General features: G+C 46.3%; 1 protein-coding gene and 1 long non-coding RNA gene across 4 annotated transcripts; one reads left to right on the top strand and one right to left on the bottom strand.

The window, feature by feature from the left end:
* The first annotated feature begins 2153 nt into the window (after positions 1-2153).
* On the top strand, positions 2154-3094 carry LOC119307600 (RING-H2 finger protein ATL79-like). The gene has a single exon (XM_037583678.1). It carries the CDS (start codon positions 2190-2192, stop codon positions 2898-2900), a length of 711 nt encoding a protein of 236 aa, XP_037439575.1. The 5' UTR covers positions 2154-2189; the 3' UTR covers positions 2901-3094.
* Positions 3095-3239: 145 nt separating this feature from the next.
* Positions 3240-7006, bottom strand: LOC119345659. Of its 3 annotated transcripts, XR_005167123.1 has the most exons (5): positions 6764-7006; positions 5892-5958; positions 5580-5682; positions 3722-3849; positions 3240-3558 (listed from the first exon to the last, which is right to left on the bottom strand). It is a non-coding gene; the product is annotated as an uncharacterized LOC119345659 (long non-coding RNA). The 3 variants fall into 3 exon arrangements; XR_005167118.1 differs by lacking the exon at positions 3240-3558 and having other exon boundaries at positions 3585-3849; XR_005167125.1 differs by lacking the exon at positions 3240-3558 and having other exon boundaries at positions 3585-3849; positions 6840-7006.
* Positions 7007-19542: the final 12536 nt, after the last annotated feature.

The raw sequence follows: 19542 nt of genomic DNA, 5'->3' as shown, positions 1-19542 counted from the left end.
GGATGCTACGGCCTCTAGCACAATTGTTGCATCACGAGACTTGCCATAATACATTCCTTGCCAAGCCTTGGGGCAATTTTTCCAATTCCAATGCATACAATCAATGCTACCTAGCATGCCAGGACAACCTCTCCTCTCATTAGATGCCATCAATTTCTTTGTGTCATCTTCATTGGGTGCCCGAAGATACTCAGGACCAAAGACACGAACGATCACTTTTGCAAATCTACGCACAAACTCAATTGTGCTATCTTCACCAATGCGAAGATACTCATCAGCATAGTCAGCCGGAATGCCATATGCAATCATCCGCATAGCTGCGGAGATTTTTTTGATACGCACTAAATCCCTTTAAGCTCGCGGCATTCCTTCTTTGAGTAAAATACCGGCAGTTTGCCTCGCAAGCTTGAATAAGTTTCACAAAGAGGGATCGGCGCATTTGGTACCTTCTTCGGAAGAGGTGCGGAGGATATGTAGGATTCTCCGCGAAATAGTCTTGCATCAACATCTCGTTCCCAAGATAGCAATTCCGAGGAATGCATAGACGCCCGACAGTTGATCCTCACCTCCTCTTCTGGTGCTCGTCTTCATGCTCCTTCACGGCAAGCGCCGTGACTAATGTTTGCTGCCGGAAGGTCGCAAGCATGGTCTCAACATCCGAGTCATCCGAATCGGACGAATTGGAGAGCAAGAACTTCTCGCATGGGCTCAACTCCATCTACACGCATACCGGCGCGTCAATCAACTACACAGCTCGCAAAATTCACAAAAGAAGGACTAAACGGTGGCGGGTGATCCCAGGCGGCGACGAGGGGGCGCGCTCGACGGTGGTCAATCCCCGGCGGCGGCGGCGACGAGGGGCGGCTCTTCTCGCCGGATCCGGGGGGTCGGTGCAGCGGCTCCCGCAGATATGGCCGGAATCGCCGGCGGCGAGCGGGCGGAAGCAAGGGCGGGCGGCGGCGGAAGGAGGGGGGAAAGCGCGCGGGGCTGAAATGTCCATCCCGCCAACTGCTTTTCTCCGATGCAGGCCACCGCAGCCGCGAGGGGAAACCCGCGTTTTCCTGGGTTGGGGTCGGGATTTTGCCGCGCCCCCTAAATTTTTTTGCGGGCCGGGACGGGATGCGGGGTCTGGTCGGTCAGGTTTTCCTGCCCGTACCCGTATTTTGACGGTTATTTTGCGGGTCGGGGGCGGATGCGGGGTCTGATAGAGTTGCTCTAAACATGCCCTAGAAAGCTCTTTGCCCTCTTCAACCCGTAAATAAAATCTGCTCCCTGGAAAAAAATATGCTCCCCGCAAGGCCCATGGTATGGTAAGCCGTCGAGGTGAGAACTGCGTGGTTGCTGAGCAGGGAGGAGGCACCCCTCAAAAAAAAGCAGGGAGGAGGCCGGATGTCCAGGTAAAGACACATCGGACGCTGATGTGGACTCACGTGGTCTGGAGGACCATTTACGAGTTGACAAGTCAGCGCCAATCTGGCCGGTCCCCGGCTACATGCGGTGCTCTGGTGCGCCTACGAGTCGTAGTTAGTGGAGGCTCCCGTGATCCCCAATTTGCTCGCTCCTGATGGGTCCTTTTGGTTGCAAATGATGGGAACTGGTTAAGTGCGGCTTGCGACACAGATTCACCTTTGCGACTAGAGTTGGTGCTGGTGCCATTCAATAATCGATAGTTTTCACACTTCTTGCCAATGTAAAGGCGCATCACCAGTATTTTTCGTGTAGACCAGAGACCATGTGGAAAAAAAAAATCAACATCCACTGTGCGAATTACGAGTTTCCAGGCCAGTACCATGTGTTCTCCACACATAACCACAAGTTATGTTTGCGTTGTGGCTTGCGAGTTGATCCAAGAGGCGTCTCCTGGATCCTCGCACGTTGGCATACCTCTCTCTCTCTCTCTCTCTCTCAGCATGGTGCATCTTATCTTGGCTTCTCTCTCTCTCTCTCTCAGCATGGTGCATCTTATCTTGGCTGCATTTGTCGTGCATCCACGCCATCTTTATTTTGCCACGCTTCGACAGATTGCGACTCCAAATATCTCCGATTAGTATATCCCAGCTGCTGTCATATCGCAGATCGTCTACTCGTGTTCCTGTCACGCAGTCGGCTTCTATATATGCTCATCTCCGCTACCGGCTGCCTGCACACTCCCACTCACGCGGTCACACACGCCCGCTCTCCTCCTGCGCATGCAGAACACCTCTCGGCGTCCCGCTCTACCAGTCATGGCAGCGCGGCCGCACTACGCCAGGAAACTCCTGCTCGTGGCGCCAGCGGCGAGCCCGTCACCTGCACCCTCGGCGCCCGGCATTACTACTCCCATGGCCGAGGCTTGGCCGGCGGCCTCTGCCGACGCCGAGGGCGCGTTCACCTGGCTCAACGACAACGCCGTCCTCGTACTCGCGCTCCTCATCTGCGGCCTGTTCGCCGCGATGGCGCTTCATATCCTCCTCCAGTGCGCGTTCCGCGTTACGGGGCGCGCGTGGTACGGTGCCAACGCCAGCGCCAGCGCGGCCCCTCGGGACTCGTCGGAGTCGATGCCGCGCGCGGAAGGGGGCGGCGGGGGCAGGACGCTGGCGCTGGCCCAGGCGCTCCCGTGCCTGGCGTACTCGGCGGGGCTCGAGCTGGCCGGGTCATCGCTGTCGGAGTGTGCCATCTGCCTCGCCGAGTTCATCCGCGGGGAGAAGGTGCGCGTGCTGCCGCGCTGCAACCACGGGTTCCACGCCGCCTGCATCGACCGGTGGCTGGCGGCGCGGCCGACGTGCCCCACGTGCAGGCAGGCGCCGTTCGCCGAGCCCGATGAAAGCGTCCTGGCTGCGGACTGTGCACGACCGGCGCCCGCTATCGCGGTGGTGCGGGTGATTGTAGACGCTGGCGGGAGGCGGCGTGTGGAGATTTAGCTCGCATGACGAAACTAGCGAGCTTGTTAGCGATGTAGTAATGCGTTTCAAATTTGGGGCAGTACGCGCCTGTGATTGAACCGTGAGTAAGACAGTGGTATATCCAGTCCAGCAAGGTTTAAGTTCTGCTGCTCGCATTATTTCTGAATTTAATTCAGTATTCTTGGTGATGCGTTTTCAGTGGGAAAAGATGTTTCCGTCAACTACGAAGCGCCTAGGATGACTTTGTAAATCTCAAAAAGATATGCCGACTCAGTCTCTTGAAAATGCTTACATGAGTAGGATGAAGCGCCTAGGATGACTTTGTAAATCTCAAAAAGATATGCCGACTCAGTCTCTTGAAAATGCTTACATGAGTAGGATGTGCGTACGTGCGTTCATAAGATGAGCGTATGTGTATATGTATGAACGCTTCCGTTGGTACCGTGTTCAAGAAAAAATGGGGCAGTATATGGGTGCATTTGGTTGTTCGGCATCTCGGCATCGTTTATACTTGTCTCACTTAGTGCTGGTTACACTAGAGTGCCGCAGCGACAATGATGAACGATGGTCACGGCGTTGTGTCTGACACGGCGAGTACAGAGTCGCGGGCGAGCGATCCCGCGTGCCGAACTTGAGCGACCCGCTCACGCTCTCTGCCACTCACCCGTCAGCCAGCCTGAAAATGCAGTGGACCATGGTGGCTCAAGTATAAATTTAGGGACTGTCTATTTGACATTTGACTGTTTTTCAATCCGAAAACAGTCAAATTTCCTGACCAATCAACACAGTACACATTTATTAGCAGTAAAATCACTAAACAGGTCGGATAAACATCCTACCCGGTTCGTCCTGGACAAACAAACCCCCTCCTGATTTAGGGACCACACAGCAAAAACAGTCGAACACCAACTCCCTCATCCATCATCTCTCTTCACCTCTTGCAAGAACAAAAAACTGAAGGAGTTTCCTGCATGTACAAAACAGATAGATCAACATCAGAAAACATCCCAGAAAATCCATAGTGTAAAAAACCAGAAAATTGCAGTGTAAACCCCCATGTAACTAGTCTTTCCTAAGAGTTTACACTCTAAATTCCCCATAAATTCCAGTGTAAGCATGTAGACAAATGATGCAATTACATTGTAAGTACACAAATAATTACAGTGTAAATCATAGACATCAGAAAAGATGAACATCAGAAATTACAGTGTCAATTTCCAGTGTAAGTCCTAGAAATTACAGTGTAAATCCCCATGTAAACTAGTCAATTTCCAGTATAAATCCTAGAATTTTACGGTGTAAATCCCCATGTAAACCCAGTCAATTTCCAGTGTAAAACCCAGAAAATTACAGTGTAAAATTTCCAGTGTAATCCCCATGTGAACTAGTCAAAAATTCCAGTGTAAAATCCCAGAAAATTACAGTGTAAATCCCCATGTGAACTAGTCAAAAATTCCAGTGTAAAATCCCAGAAAATTACAGTGTAAATACCCATGTAAACTAGTCAAAATTCCAATGTAAATCCCAGAAAATTAGCGTGTAAATCCCCATGTAAACTAGTCTTGCACCTAGAAAATTCCAGTGTAAAATTCCCATAAATTCCAAAGTAAAGAAATGATGGAATTACATTGAAAAGTACACTGTAAAATCCCCATAAATTCCAGTGTAAGCATGTAGACAAAAGATGTAGTTACAGTGTACATCATAGACATCATAAAAAATCCCCATGTAAATCCAGTGTAAATCTAGTGTAAAATCCTAGAAAATTACAGTGTAAATCCCCGTGTAACTAGTCTTGTACCTAGAAATTTCAAGTGTAGATTTCCCGTAAATTCCAGAGTAAAGAAAATGGTGTAATTACATTGAAAGAACACTTTACAGAGTAAAAAAATGCAGCAAAGACAAATGATGTACTTACAGTGTAAATCACATAGTAAATTAAACTGTAAATGCAGACTTACATTGTAAAAAAAATGAAAATCACATTGTACCTACCTGGAAATTTTTCACTGTAAAACCCCTAGAAATTCCACTGTGAAATTAAACATGTAAAAATCCAGTGCAAAACTAAAGGGTTTTTACACTGTAGTTACCTAGTAAATTGCAGTGCAAAACCCCTATAAAAATACAGGGACTATCTCCTGCCCCTCTCCCAATAGAAAGAAGTATTTCAAAAAAAAACTTTCATCTATTACTAAACGTTTTGCTGCTCATGATTATGTTAACACTGACATTCTACTTTCCAAATGTCATAGGAGAGGAGCGTGATGAGCGTAGTAACTGAAAAGGATCTACTAAGATTATCACAGGAAGAACTCATACTAAATGTGCGATGCAATTGCTAGAACTTTGGGAATATATTTAAAATACATAAAAGGGTAAAAAGCTAACAATATTATGATGCAGGAAACATTTTCTTTCACTGTGCTCCTTCACTCCAACTACACAAGGTAAAAATCCCAAAAATCAAAAAAATATCAGGTGTCTAAAAAAAGAACTTATGATGAACCTTGCAGGTACATTCAGGATTCAGGAGAGGTATCTACGAACATTACCGAAACTATCTACGAAAACTCCAGGAGCAAATCAGATGACAGTTTCATCACAACAAGAGATGACAATGTAAGCAAAACAGCAGCTGAATAACTATTACAAGAAAATGCCGAAGGAAAACACACTAACAATCAATAAACTTACTTAGTAGACACTGGAGGCAGAATTGCATCAGGAAATACCAGCAAGCGAAGATGGGGGAGGAGAATCCAATCCCTGGGACACAAACCTGTTCTATAACATGAATCTGCAATAGGTTCACACCACAAAAATTCAGAAAATACAAAACAATGAACATAAATGAAGGGCAGAACATTTTCAGAAGAAAGTAACTGAAAACAAATCCCTAAAAGTTGCAGGACCCTCAAGATGTTGACCCCAGTAAAGCGGCAGCTAAAACAAACTCAAGCGCGGGTCATAGCAATGAAGGAGAAAGAAAAGAACAAGAAGACTCACTTGGACAAGATGGAGACGATGAATTCCTTGATGAACAAATTACACCGTAAGTGCAGAACAAATTACACTGTAAATTTGGGACAAATTACACAGTAAACATTGGGTACATTGCAACTGTAAATGCAGGACAAAATACACTGTAAACTTGGTACAAATTACGCTAGGATTACACTGTAAAAATTGGCTAGAATACACTGAAAAGTGCTATACATGAAGGGGGGGGAGGGGGGCATGTACATAAATCCCCCAACTTCCTTCAGAAAATTACACTGAATGTGTTGGCACAAATTACACTGAAATTAAACTAAAAAAATACATGCTTGCTTGAACTCAAAACATCATACAAAACATCTGAGGTCAATTACACATCAGCATGAGAAAAACCTAACTCTGTATAGGCACAAAAGCAAGCTACACAGCTGCATACAGCAGCAATCATCGGGACATAATAGACCAGAACACAAAAATCCGTGGAATCACGCGCCTACAGGGGGGTCACATCTACACAATCCCCCAAACTACAACAACCCGAGGACAGGAGACATGAAAACAACCACCGCATCTACAACTATATTAGCGGCGCGGGGAGGCGCACAAATCACACACCTCCACCTTTAGCAGGGGGTCAACTATAAAATCATGCATCTATTATGCATCTCCAACTACAAAACAGGTACTCGGGAAGACATACAAATCACGCATCTCCAGCTTCGGCAAGGAGTCAACAAAAATCATGCATCTACAACTACAAGCACGGCACAGACAAATCAGGCATCTCGACCTCCAGCAGGGAGTCAACAACATCATGCGTCTACAACTACAACAGTGCGCGAGACGATAGGGGCACGACGACAGGGACGACATGAACTCACCTAGATCTGGAACCAGACGCAAGCAAAAAGCACACGGGCAGAGAGCGGAAGAGAGCGGGAGAGAGGAGCAACCAACCGCGACACTGGAGATCAAAGAGAAAGGGAAAAGAAATCAAAATCGAGCGGCGAGAATCGCCATGGACGGGGAGAATAGCCTGCTATGCTGCGCCGCTCGAGCTCGCCCTCGAGCTTATCGAAATAGAGCGTCCAGAGTGGGGAAACGGGAAAAGATAGTCTCCCAAATTCAAGCGAGACAAAAACCAAACAGAGACGGGCCAGCGATAACGGGCAGACAAAAAACCGCGCCCGGTAAAAAAAACGGACCTGGAAACAAACCCGAACAGAAAACAAAACCAGCGCGAATCTCCGTGCAAAAACGGACGGACAACAATTCGAATGATGATGGATTGCAAAACACTCGGCTGTAAAATAGCAAATCCGTAAATTTATATTAGAGCTAGTACAAAGTTGAGACATTTATTCTTGGACTGAGGGAGTACCAAAGAAAAAACCAAGTAGTGACATTTATTTTCGCTTGCGAGTGAAGCACGAAGCGTGAAACGCCTCCCGGGTCGCAGGCGCGTGCGGCTCCGGAGGCCCTCCAAACCCTAAACAAAAGAGGCCCAGATCCGCCACCCCGGCCGCTACCGCCGCCGGCGCCGGCGGTGGCGGCCGCGCCCGGCCGTCGAAGGCGGCGGGTACTGGAGGCGCACCCCCCGACGGGCCCCTTCGCGCGGAGTGGACGTCTTAGGGGCTTCCTGGTGGTGTCATGGCCGGCGGCGGGGGCGGCGGGATCCGCGGCAGGGGCAGCTGGATCCGCGACGGCTGTCGCTGGCGCACGGCGGAGGCGCGGCAGAGAGGTGGACTCGGGCCATGAACGTAGCAGAGTGGTGGCAGAGGCTAGGGCGCCGGCTCAGATGGGGGCGACGGCGCGAGCTCCGGGCTTTGGCGGCGGCGGCGCTGCGAGGCCCTGCCAGGAGGGAGTCCATGGCGGGCAGCGGGCGGCTGGCCGCCTCAGGGTGCTGGGCGCGCTAGGTTGCTCCCGGATGCGATGGCGCCGGAGTTGGGGAGGGAGGTGCTGGCCAGATCGGATTTCCCCCAGATTCAATCTGGCCTTGGGGTTGAGTTCGTTGCGCCGCAATCACCTGGAGCAGGTGATGGCCGTCGTGCTGGATTCAGCCCTTGCACGGCATGGTTAGCTGTTGCGGCTCCTCGTCTGGGTGGTTTGTGGCTGTTGGTCGCGTTCTCTCGGCAGTGCGGGCGTGGGAGGACCTTGGCTGCACGGCTTCGATGGCAAGTTGCTGCGTTGACGGTGGTGCGAGACTTCTTGGAGGCGTCGCCGAGTGTGTCGCCATCTCCCTCACTCGCTTGGTGTTGGCAATTGTCTCCGGGCGAAAGCCTTGATCCGGTGCTGGGTCGGCACGATGGCGGCGTCTTCAACATCGTCCCTCTGTTGGGTGCATCGTGCTAGGAGACATGGTCTGGTTGTCCCTTGTTGCGCTCCCCCTGTGTTCACCGCTACCCATAATCGCTCACTTCGGCGCTATGCACGATCCTCGCGGTGATTTGAAGACGGCGTCTTCCTCGGGTCAGATCGGGTCCTGCCATCCTCTTGCCATCTCCTAGGCATCAAGGGAGGATGGTGCGTCGACAAGAGATGCTTGATGGAAGTTGCTGCTCTTCGATGGTGACCGTTGTCGGTCGAGACGCGGCAATGTTTTCGATGTTGGGCAGGCTCTTTTGCTTTGTAGTTGTGTGGTCGTTGGTGGCTGTTTTTGACTAGCCGGATGTGGAATTGGTGCTACGCTTGTTGTTCGCAGCAAGTGTTAGTTGTCCTGTAATTGTTTTCTCTTCTTTTATAAAGTTATGGTACGCATTTTGTGTACTCTCAAAAAAAAACTAAATAAAAAACCATCACGTGTCAGCTTGAAATGCACTCACACAAGTACCTCAAACGCATGAAAAAACTGCTGGCTAGCAGGTAATACGTGTCAATTAGGTAATATAGAAACATGGCAATCGGCTGAAAGCTCATGCCCACAAGGCCACAAAGGCAAATGCACGAGAGGCGCTGTGGCTTAGCCACTTTAATTTCTGTATATATGACTTTTTTGCATACTAAAAAAGCTTAAGCAACATGAGTCTGAAACCAGGTGGCTTGCGATCGAGGGACTCGATATCATCGCCCTTTTAAGTTGGCGACGAAATTTGAAATGCTCAAATTTGCATGAAGCTTAACCAAACCTAAGTTCAGGTGAACAAGGAGCACCTTTCTGCTAAAAAGCACGGACACGCTAGGAATCGTCGAACTTCCCTCCTGATACGCTGGGATACGGGAATACGGCGGGATACGCGAATTTTGAAGTATCCCCGAAATTCGAATTAAAAAAAAGAAAAAACGATTGGGATATGCTGGGATACGCGGGGACACGTTAGGGATACAGCCTGACCCAAAAACACCCCGGCCCAGCCACGGCCCAATATGTAACCCTATTTTGCACGGTCTCCAGCGTGCCATACGAGCTGCTCCCTGCCTCCCAGATCGAACAGAAGGAGCCGCCACCTTCTGGATCGAAGTTGCCACCACCTAGACTCGCCGCCGCCGGTGCCGGCGACTCCTCCATCTAGCACCAGCAGTAGCAGTCTCTCCTCGCCTCCTCGGCTCCTCGCAGCTGTATGTAACCCAGCAGCTTCTCCATTCTTCAACCTCTTCCTCTTTTATTCTTCAGATTCAGATTTTGTTCCATTATTAAGGGATTAAGCTACTGGGTCTGGATGCTTGCTAGCTTGTTGTTGTTGCTACCTCTCTGCTTGTGCTGCTGCTGTTTGTTATGCTGTTGCTGCTCGCTTGTGCTGCTTGGGCTGATGCTGCTGCTGCTAGCCTGCTAGTGCTACTGCCTATTTCTGAATTTAACAACTTGTGTTGCTGCACACTTGTTGATAGGTAGCAACTAGCAAGTGGCGTGGCATCTGGGAGCGCCACAGCTGGTAGCCAATCGTCCGTGGGTGAGAGTGAAGGGCGTCTTGGTCCTGGTGCTGTAGATCCAAGGTATCCTCTGTGGGCTTATGTGCAGAAGCTTGTACCAGAAGAAGCAAATGGTGATGGTGCAGTTGTTGCCTCTGGTAGCCGTGGAGGAAACGCCAAGTTCCGCTGCAATTTCTGCAAGAAAGTTTACCCAGGCAGTTATTCAAGAGTGAAGCCTCATCTTCTTCAGATAACAAAGAAAGATGTAGCTACATGTGACAAAATACCACATGTTGCCTTTGAGCAACTTTGCAAGGAAGATAGAGCAGCTGCTCAAGTCCTTCAAAATGGTCTAACCAGGCATACAATTCCTTTACCCCCCTATGATGCATCTGCTCCAACAAGAAAACAAAAGCAAACAGCTATTGCAGAGAGTTTTAATGCTAAAGTCCGGCAACATGCTGATGCTCATATTGCTAGGATGTTTTACACTGCATGTGTGCATTCTTTTCTTGTCAAGCATGGATAGATTTATCATTTATGTGTTGCTAATTTGTTGAATGTTGAGTTGCTACCTTGGTGGTTTCTGGTTTGTGTTTGTGTATATTGTAGGGCTTCCATTCAATCTTGCAAGGAACCCTGACTTTAGGGCAGCCATGACCTTCATTGCAAACAGCAGCTTGGGTGGGTATGTGCCTCCAGGATATAATTCATTGAGGACAACTCTTCTTGATCAAGAGAAGAAGCATATTCAGAGGAGCCTAGAGCCTATTAAATCAACATGGCCTTACACAAGAGTGACCATTGCGACGAGTGGGTGGTCTGATCCTCAAAGGCGGCCCATTCTAAACTTCATGGCTATGATAGAAGGTGGTCCAATGTTCCTAAAAGCAATTGACACCGAGGGAGAGGTAAAATCTTTGTACCTACATAATTTACTTTGTCTTTTGTTCCTTTTAGTTGCATATATTGCTTGCTGGCTTGTCTTCATTGCTAGATTAAAACCAAGGAATACATCTTTGAGAAGCTAAAGGAAGTGATTGAGGAAGTTGGAGTTGAGTGTGTGGTTCAAGTGGTGACCGACAATGCTGCAAACTACAAAGCTGCTGGGTTGATGATTGAAGCATAGTACAAGAACATATTCTGGACTCCTTGAATAGTGCACACTCTCAATCTTGCATTGAATAACATATGTGATCCGAAGAACAATGAGGGAGACAATTTCCATCTTTGGTTCATCAAAGAGGTGGCTGAGGAAGTTTCTTTTATCAAGAACTTTGTCCTGACTCATAGCATGAGGTTGTCTATGTTCAACGAGTTCAGCAAGCTCAAATTTCTTCAAATTGCAGAAACTAGATTCGCAATTGTCGTGATCATGCTCAAGAGGCTTCTATTGATAAAGGATGCACTTCTTCAAATGGTTGTTCATCCTAGTTGGGCTGCTTATAGGGAGGATGATACAGCTAAAGCTCAAAGGGTTAAGGAGCTTGTTCTCAATGATATTTGATGGGACAGAATTGAATACGTCGTTTCTTTCACCGGGCCTATTTATGCAATGATAAGGTTGGCTGACACGGACAAGCCATGTCTCCATTTGATCTATGAAATGTGGGATTCCATGATAGAGAAGGTAAATGATTAGTTGCTTCAAGCCTTCAAGCATCTTTCAACTCATTACTCATTAGCATGCCGTTTTCATTTGTGGAGCATGCTGATTTTATTTGTTGCTTCTTTCATAGGTCAAAATGCCCATCTATAGGTTTGAAGGAAAGGAGGAAGGTGACGAGTGTATCTTGTATGACATTATTAAAGAGATCCTTATTTCCCGATGGACCAAGAGCAATACCCCTTTACATTGTCTTGCCCACTCACTAAACCCAAGGTATAATCTTAATCTTCATTGTTTTTCATTCAATTTTTTAACTTGAGCATGCTTGCTGATTTTATTTACTTCATATTATAGGTACTATAGTCCAGCTTGGATTAATGAAGTCCCTGGCTGTATCAGCCCCAATGATGACCATGAAGTTACAGAAATGAGAAACAAGTGCTTTCAGAAGTTCTATCCAGATCAATAGGATTTCAAAACCATCAAGAAGGAACTTGCTGATTTTTCCCTTTTCTTGAATGCCTTTGAAAATCCAGATTCTATTGAAGATAGAGCTGATTTTGAACCTAAACAATGGTGGGGCACTCATGGAGTCAGCACAAGGCTACTAAAAAATTGTCATTGAAGGTACTTGGGCAGCCTGCATCTTCCTCTTGCTGTGAAAGGAATTGGAGCACATATGGTTTCATCCGTAGTTCTGGAAGAAACAAGCTAACACCTCCTAGAGCTTCCGATTTGGTGCACACACACAACAACCATCGCCTTCTTTCAAGGAATTCTCAAGCATATAAAACTGGGCCAAGCCGAATGTGGGATGTTGGGGGTGATGGAGTTGAGTCTTTTTCTAGTGTTGGCATCCTTGAAGCTGTAGATCTTTCACTTGATGAACCAGAATTGGAGGAGGAAATCATTGGTTCTCTCACTTGAGTCTACTGCCATTCGCTCCTTCAGCCATGAGAGAATGAGACTATCAGTCATTCTCTCCATTTATGTTTGTAGTTTTTATGCAACCGACTTAAGAACTACCTATTTGCCATTTGAACTTTATGTGTATGAGACTATGTGGCCATCTGAGCCTTGCTATTTGTCATGTTCTTAAAATATGGTGTTGAGACTGCCAAACCATTCTGCAATTGGGAGCCAAATGGCATTGCAAATTGGGTAAGCAAAGCAAACATCTTTTTTACTGTTTTCCATGTGTTCTTATTGTGGGACAGAATACATCTTCTACTCTTCTAATCTTCTTTACAATTTGTGTTTGATGTGTTTTGCAAGATGCAACTTGCAATGAGATGGGGGGACGAGGATCGATCAAGCACTTGATAAAAGAGACACCAAATGGGGCGGTACTCTAGTCTATTCTTTATTTTGATCTATTTCTCTTTAATTTTCTGTCTTAACTCTATATTACATGGCATATTTTTATTTTATTTTATATATACTCGCTGTATCCCAGAACGGCTGTTTTTGGAAAATGTCGTATCCCGTATCCCCGTATCCGTATCCCCGTCTTTCCGTCCCCATGTCCGTGCTTTTTAGCCTTTCTGTTTTTCAGATGTTCTGTTTAGGAGATTGGAAAAAAGTAGTTCAGGATGGCCCATTAGCGACGCCAACGAAGCAAGCGGGAGCATTGTAGCGGGCTGAAGTACTTAGAAAACTATCACTGTGGGACGGTTGTAGTACCGGCCGCTTAAAAATTGAGAACAAAAATTGATATTAGTGGAAAACAATTAAATTTCCAAACTTTCTTTTGAAATTGTTAAAACAAAGTATGACCTAGATCATTCAAATTCTGGAAAAATAAGGCATTTTTAACTTGTAAATAAACTTTTTAAGTGGAATATCTTTTGAAATTAAAAATAATATTTGCAAACACAAACATTTTTTTAAAACCCAAACATTCTTTTTAGCAAGGGAACTTTTCTGAAAAATTAAAAAGAAACAAAAGAAAACCATTCATAAGAAACATAAAAAACCAAAGAAAAAAACGAGCTGGAACCTATCGGAAGGTTCCCAAAAACAGGAAAGCCGAAAAAGTAAAGGCTCTCGCCCACTCGCTCTATGCAATATGGCAGTCAAAATCACCAATTAAGGGTTTCCCCAAGAAAACTAATTAAGGGGTATCCTTGCAAAGTTTAATCCCATCTTCTCACAAGTGGCCCCACTTGTCGCAACCTCAGAGTTTTCCTATTTTCCGAAGATTTGTTTAATCAAAATGTTTTATCTCTTAAATCGTACGTTCAAATCCACAAATGTTTTCACCGTTGGATTCTCGCGTCGAGATCTTTGAAACTTTCATGTTAATAGATTTCGACGAAGAAAATCATGAAAACCCGGAAAAAATAGGAAAAAACCCGAGCTAGAAGCACGTTCTTTTACTTGTTTCCATTTTCAGAGGACGATTATGCATCTCATAGAATCAAATCCATGCCTCCATGAGAAGAAAATCTATGCCTCTCATGAAAGAAACAAAACGATATTTTCCCATTCCAAGAGGTGTAGTGCCTCTTGTGGAAGCAAACTTATTGTTGGGAACTACGAGAGGGTGCGTCGACTACAAATTAAAAAAATTCTATGCGCAAATCAACCAGGGACATGCTACGGAGGATGGATCATGGATCGTTGCCACTAGACGTGTAGTGCTGTGCAGCTGAAGAAGAGTTGGGGCAGCTCCCGCGGGGTTCGTCTCCTCCTCGTCCGATCGCCCTCGAACAACCGTTCGTCGGATCCCACATACATGTTCGTCGGAGAGGCGCAAGTGCACCGCCTCTAACGGTATCCACGCATGCAGGAGGAACATCGTGAGGCGGGCTGCTAGGTCCTATCACACCGTCGAAGGCGAGTGGAGGTGGCTAGTTGCAACACATGCAAAGCCCTAGTGATGGCGCTGAAGCATTAATTGAATGAGTTTGCCACACCTCCACTATATGTAAGAATCCGCCGTGGGCTCAACACTTGGGCCTCTCACGGGTCCTAAAGGCCACATTTTGTTTGGCCTGGATCTGAGTGTTAGTAGGATCATATCTGACTCGTGGAGTCGGATCTGGCCTCACATATTCCTTCCCTTAAGCACGCGACCCCTCGGGTTCAAGTCAGCTTGGTCTCATGGATCACCTCCGACCTGCTCGGCCGGTAGCAGCCTCTACTGAGGCGTGCCAACCACCAAGTAGTCAATGAAGCCGGCTGGCGAACCTGTACAATATGTCACACTTCACAAACCGGATTATCTCATAATCCTTGTCGCTTAGCCATGCTTATCTTGGTAGGATCACACGAGGGTCCCAAAGTATATCTCTCCTGATCGGAGATGCAAATCTCATCTTGCTCGTCCATTTCTCGCGACATGGGTCTGGACAAGTCCGAAACCTACCTTTATAAGTACCCAGTTACGGAGTAGCGTTTGGTCGGCCGAAAGTAGGTCTATCACCATTCCGAGTATATTCGCGAGCTCAGGTGTTAGGACATATAACGTATGTTGTACTAGAGACTCACGGATGACCTATCGGTGTGTCTCATAGTCGGGTCTGTCAGACTCGAACCTTATCTCGAATTGGATCCAACTATATCGAATCCGACTAGATCCTTCTGAGTCCATATTATACGGTTAGCATCCAATGCTCCATGGCCAGTGAGACCGAGCCATCCATCTTGTCATATGCTAGTCTAGTCAGTTGTGTGTCCATAGAGCCCTTTCAACTAAGGACTTTTAGGACAATCATCATACAATGTCGAGTCCCACAAACAAGGCATGTACTTGCTGATGCACATCATTGATAATGTCCAAGGACTATCTTTATTCATAAAACACATAGGAAATATCATCACACATGATTGCCTCTATGGCATCTCTCGAACACTTGTGTCTCCACGAGAAACAAATTTGTCTCTCTGACGGAAGAAAAAAAAACTATTTTTTTCCTTTTCGAGTGTCACACTCGCAGAATCAAATATGTGTCTCTATAAGAAGCAAATTTGTGCTTCTCACAAAAGAAAAAATGTTTTTTTCTTTCTAAGAAGCACAATTATGCCTCTCGCAGAAGCAAACATGTGCATCTATGAGAAGCAAATCTAAGCCTCTCGCGGAAGCAAAAAAACACATTTCTCATGCATTTCTTTTTAAATTCCTCCTAAACTTAGGGAAAATCAGGCAAACCTTGAAAAGCCGAAAGAACATGGAAAACTGATTTAAAACACGAAAAATCGTACAAAAATAATAATAAACAAATCCCAAGGGAGTGCCTAATGCACGACACGCGACGGCGGCTGAGAGCGCGCCAAGAAAGTGACCCTTGCGGAGCTCCCGCGCGGGATACCCCTAGATTAGTTGCTCCCTACGGCGGTAGTTTGACGCAATAAGTGACAAATATAAAAATGTGCGAGATGGAAAGTGTAAGGGCATATTTCTCCCTATGTGGTTTTGGTGATTGATGATAATGCATTTGCGGACTAATCGTGTGCATTGAGTATTTCAGATATCTCGTGTCTAGGCACAAGATGATTCGGTGCCCCTCGGAGCCTAGTGAAGATGGCGTTTCTCTACATTTCTTTTTGGTGGATTTGAGTCGTAGGAAAGTCGTACTATTAAGAGGGGGCCGCCTTGGAAAGGTTAGGGTGGAATCGACACGTACACGTCCGTTCCTTTGCACCACCTTTCCTTTGCTTCTTTGGAGCACCGACCGTTTATCTGTGTCTTTACAAAATGAAGGACTCAAAGTGCTATTATGTTGTGGCATGTGGTAGTACTGCTCAAGGGAGCAGTAGTACCGCGGTGGCCCACGGTAGTACCGGCCAGGGAAGCGTTAGTACCGTGGCCTCAGCCCAGCACACTAACGTGCGCGGAAGTAGGCGCGGAAGTAATTTTTCACATCCGCGCCATACACGGTAGTACTTCTCCCAACATGCGGCAGTACCGTGCCAGAATTTTGCACAGACAAAACTCAGCGGAAGTAGCCACGGATGTAATTTTATTAGTCTGTGCCTTCCCAGCCTGGTCGAACGCTGCCTTATGGTAGTACCGCAAGGACGCATGGTAGTACCGCTCCAGCGATTCTATCGCTCGTTGCTTTAACGCAACATGGCCTCGTCTGATCTCTGTAGCGGGAGTGGTAGAACCGCACCATCGAGCGGTAGTACCGCAAGTCGGTGCAGTAGTACTGTAGGTCGTGGGCTGATGAAGTGGGTAAGGTTGGATCTTTTCCCCCACTATATAAAGGTAGTCTTCTTCCCCAAGTTGACCACATCTTCCGTCCCAAGCTCCATTGTTGCTCAAAGCTCCATTTTGCCCGATCTCTCTCCCTAGCTAATCAAACTTGTTGATTTTCTAGGGATTGGTTGAGAAGGCCCCGGTCTACACTTCCACCAAGAGAAATTTGATTCCCCCCAGCAATCCCTTGTGGATATTGTTACTCTTGGGTGTTTGAGAACCCTAGATGGTTGAGGTCACAACGGAGCCATATTCCATTGTGGTGAAGCTTCGTGGTGTCATTGGGAGCCTCCAATTAAGTTGTGGAGATTGCCTCAACCTTGTTTGTAAAGGTTCGGTCACTGTCTCCAAGGGCACCAATAGTAGAATCACGGCATCTCGCATTGTGTGAGGGCGTGAGGATAATACGGTGGCCCTAGTGGCTTCTTGGGGAGCATTGTGCCTCCACGCAGCTCCAACGGACACATACTTCCTCTCAAAGGGAAGGAACTTCGGTAACACACCCTCGTCTCCATCGGCTCCACTCTTGGTTATCTCTCACCTTTACTTGTGCAAGATTTTTGTGTTGTATCCCTTGCTTGCTTGTGTGCTTGTTGTTGTTGCATCATATAGGTTGCTCACCTAGTTGCCTATCTAGACAACCTACTTTGATGCAAAGTTTAATTTGGTAAAGAAAAGCTAAAAATTGTTAGTTGCCTATTCACCCCCCCCCCTCTAGTCAACTATATCGATCCTTTCAATTGGTAGCAGAGCATGTCTCTTTATTAAGGACTTTACCGTCCGAAGAGTATGGTTGACACTGTAGACGGTGGGGAGGAGCACCCCGGTGTGACTCCCTCCTCGTCTACGGATGATGGGGGACCCTCAGTCTCTCGTGAGGAATTCAATGCGGCTTTGGACACATTGAAAACCTCCATGACGGCCGAGGTCAAAGGCATGTTTAAGGAGCTTCTTGATGGTCTTAAATTATCCACCGCACCATTGGAAGTGGTTGATACGTCTCCAACGTATCTATAATTTTTTATTGTTCCATGCTATTATTTTTTATTGTTCCATGCTATTATACACTTTTATATTATTTTTGGGACTAACCTACTAACTGGAGGCCCAGCCCATATTGCTGTTTTATTGCATGTTTCAGTATCTTGAAGAAAAGGAATATCAAACGGAGTCCAAACGGAATGAAACCTTCGGCAACGTGATTTTTTGGAAGATTATCATCCTGGAGACTTGGAGTTCACGTCAGAAGATACTCGAGGAGCCCAGGAGATAGGGGGCGCGCCCCCCTACTGGGCGCGCCCCATGTCTCTTGGGCCCCTCGAGCACCTCCCGACCGACTTCTTTCGCCTATATAAGCCTACGTACCCTAAAAACATCAAAAATCAAGATAGATCGGGAGTTCAGCCGCCACAAGCCTCTGTAGCCACCAGAAACCTCTCGTGAGCCCTTCCCGGCACACTGCCGGAGGGGGATCCTTCACCGGTGGCCATCTTCATCATTCCGGTGCTCTCCATGACGAGGAGGGAGTAGTTCACCCTCGAGGCTGAGGGTATGTACCAGTAGCGATGTGTTTGATCTCTCTCTCTCTTGTGTTCTCTCTCGTGTTCCCTCTATGGCATGATCTTGGTGTATCCCGAGCTTTGCTAATGTAGTTGGATCTTATGATGTTTCTCCCCCTCTACTCTCTTGTAATGGATTAAGTTTCCCCTTTGAAGTTATCTTATCGGATTGAGTCTTTTATGAGAAAACTTGATGTATGTCTTGCCGTGCTTATCTGAGGTGACAATGGGATATCATGTGCCACTTTATGTATGTTTTGATGACCAACTTGCGGGTTCTTCCCATGAACCTATGCATAGGGGTTGGCACACGTTCTTGACTCTCCGGTAGAAACTTTGGGACACTCTTTAAAGTACTTTGTGTTGGTTGAATAGATGAATCTGAAATTTGTGTGATGCATATCGTATAATCATGCCCACAGATACTTGAGGTGACAATGGAGTATCTAGGTGACATTAGGGTTTTGGTTGATTTGTATCTTAAGGTGTTATTCTAGTACGAACTCTTGAATAGATTGATCCGAAAGAATAACTTTGAGGTGGTTTCGTACCCTACCATAATCTATTCGTTTGTTCTCTGCTATTAGTTGCTTTGGAGTGACTCTTTGTTGCATGTTGAGGGATTGTTATATGATTTATCTATGTTATTATTGTTGAGAGAACTTGCACTAGTGAAAGTATGAACCCTAGGCCTTGTTTCCTATCATTGCAATACCGTTTACGCTCACTTTTATCGCTTGCTACCTTGCTGTTTCTATAATTTCAGATTACAAAAACCTTTATCTACTATCTATTTTGCACTTGTATCACCATCTCTTCGCCGAACTAGTGCACATATATAATTTACCATTGTATTGGGTGTGTTGGGGACACAAGAGACTCTTTGTTATTTGGTTGCGGGGTTGTTTGAGAGAGACCATCTTCATCCTACGCCTCCTACGGATTGATAAACCTTATATCATCCACTTGAGGGAAATTTGCTACTGTCCTACAAACCTATGCACTTGCAGGCCCAACAACGTCTACAAGAAGAAGGTTGTGTAGTAGACATCAAGCTAATTTCTGGCACCGTTGCCGGGGAGGTGAGTGCTTGAAGGTATATCTTTAGATATTGCAATCAAGTCTTTTTAGTTTCTTGTTTTATCACTAGTTTAGTTTATAAAAGAAAACTACAAAAAAATGGATTTGAGTTTGTCTCATACGCTTCATCTTTTTAATATCTTTCGTGAGTACGATGGAAAGGAAGATTGTCCTCAAGTGCTAGAAGAAGAATTACATAGAATGCTTGGCATGAAATATGTGAATGATGAGCATGGTTGCAATGTTGTTAGTATGAATTCTTTGAATATCCATGACGCTAATGATATGCAAAGCCTCAAGCTTGGGGAAGCTATGTTTGATGAATATGATATTTTTTTTGTCCCCCAAGTTTTGATGAGAATA

Source organism: Triticum dicoccoides, chromosome 1B (genome assembly GCF_002162155.2).
Source record: "Triticum dicoccoides isolate Atlit2015 ecotype Zavitan chromosome 1B, WEW_v2.0, whole genome shotgun sequence".
NCBI lineage: Eukaryota > Viridiplantae > Streptophyta > Magnoliopsida > Poales > Poaceae > Triticum > Triticum dicoccoides.
This window is presented reverse-complemented; position numbering and strand designations above follow the sequence as displayed.

Bases quoted from the DNA above. Each gene is read 5' to 3' on its own strand.
- LOC119307600 (XM_037583678.1), top strand. From the start codon at position 2,190: ATGCAGAACACCTCTCGGCGTCCCGCTCTACCAGTCATGGCAGCGCGG.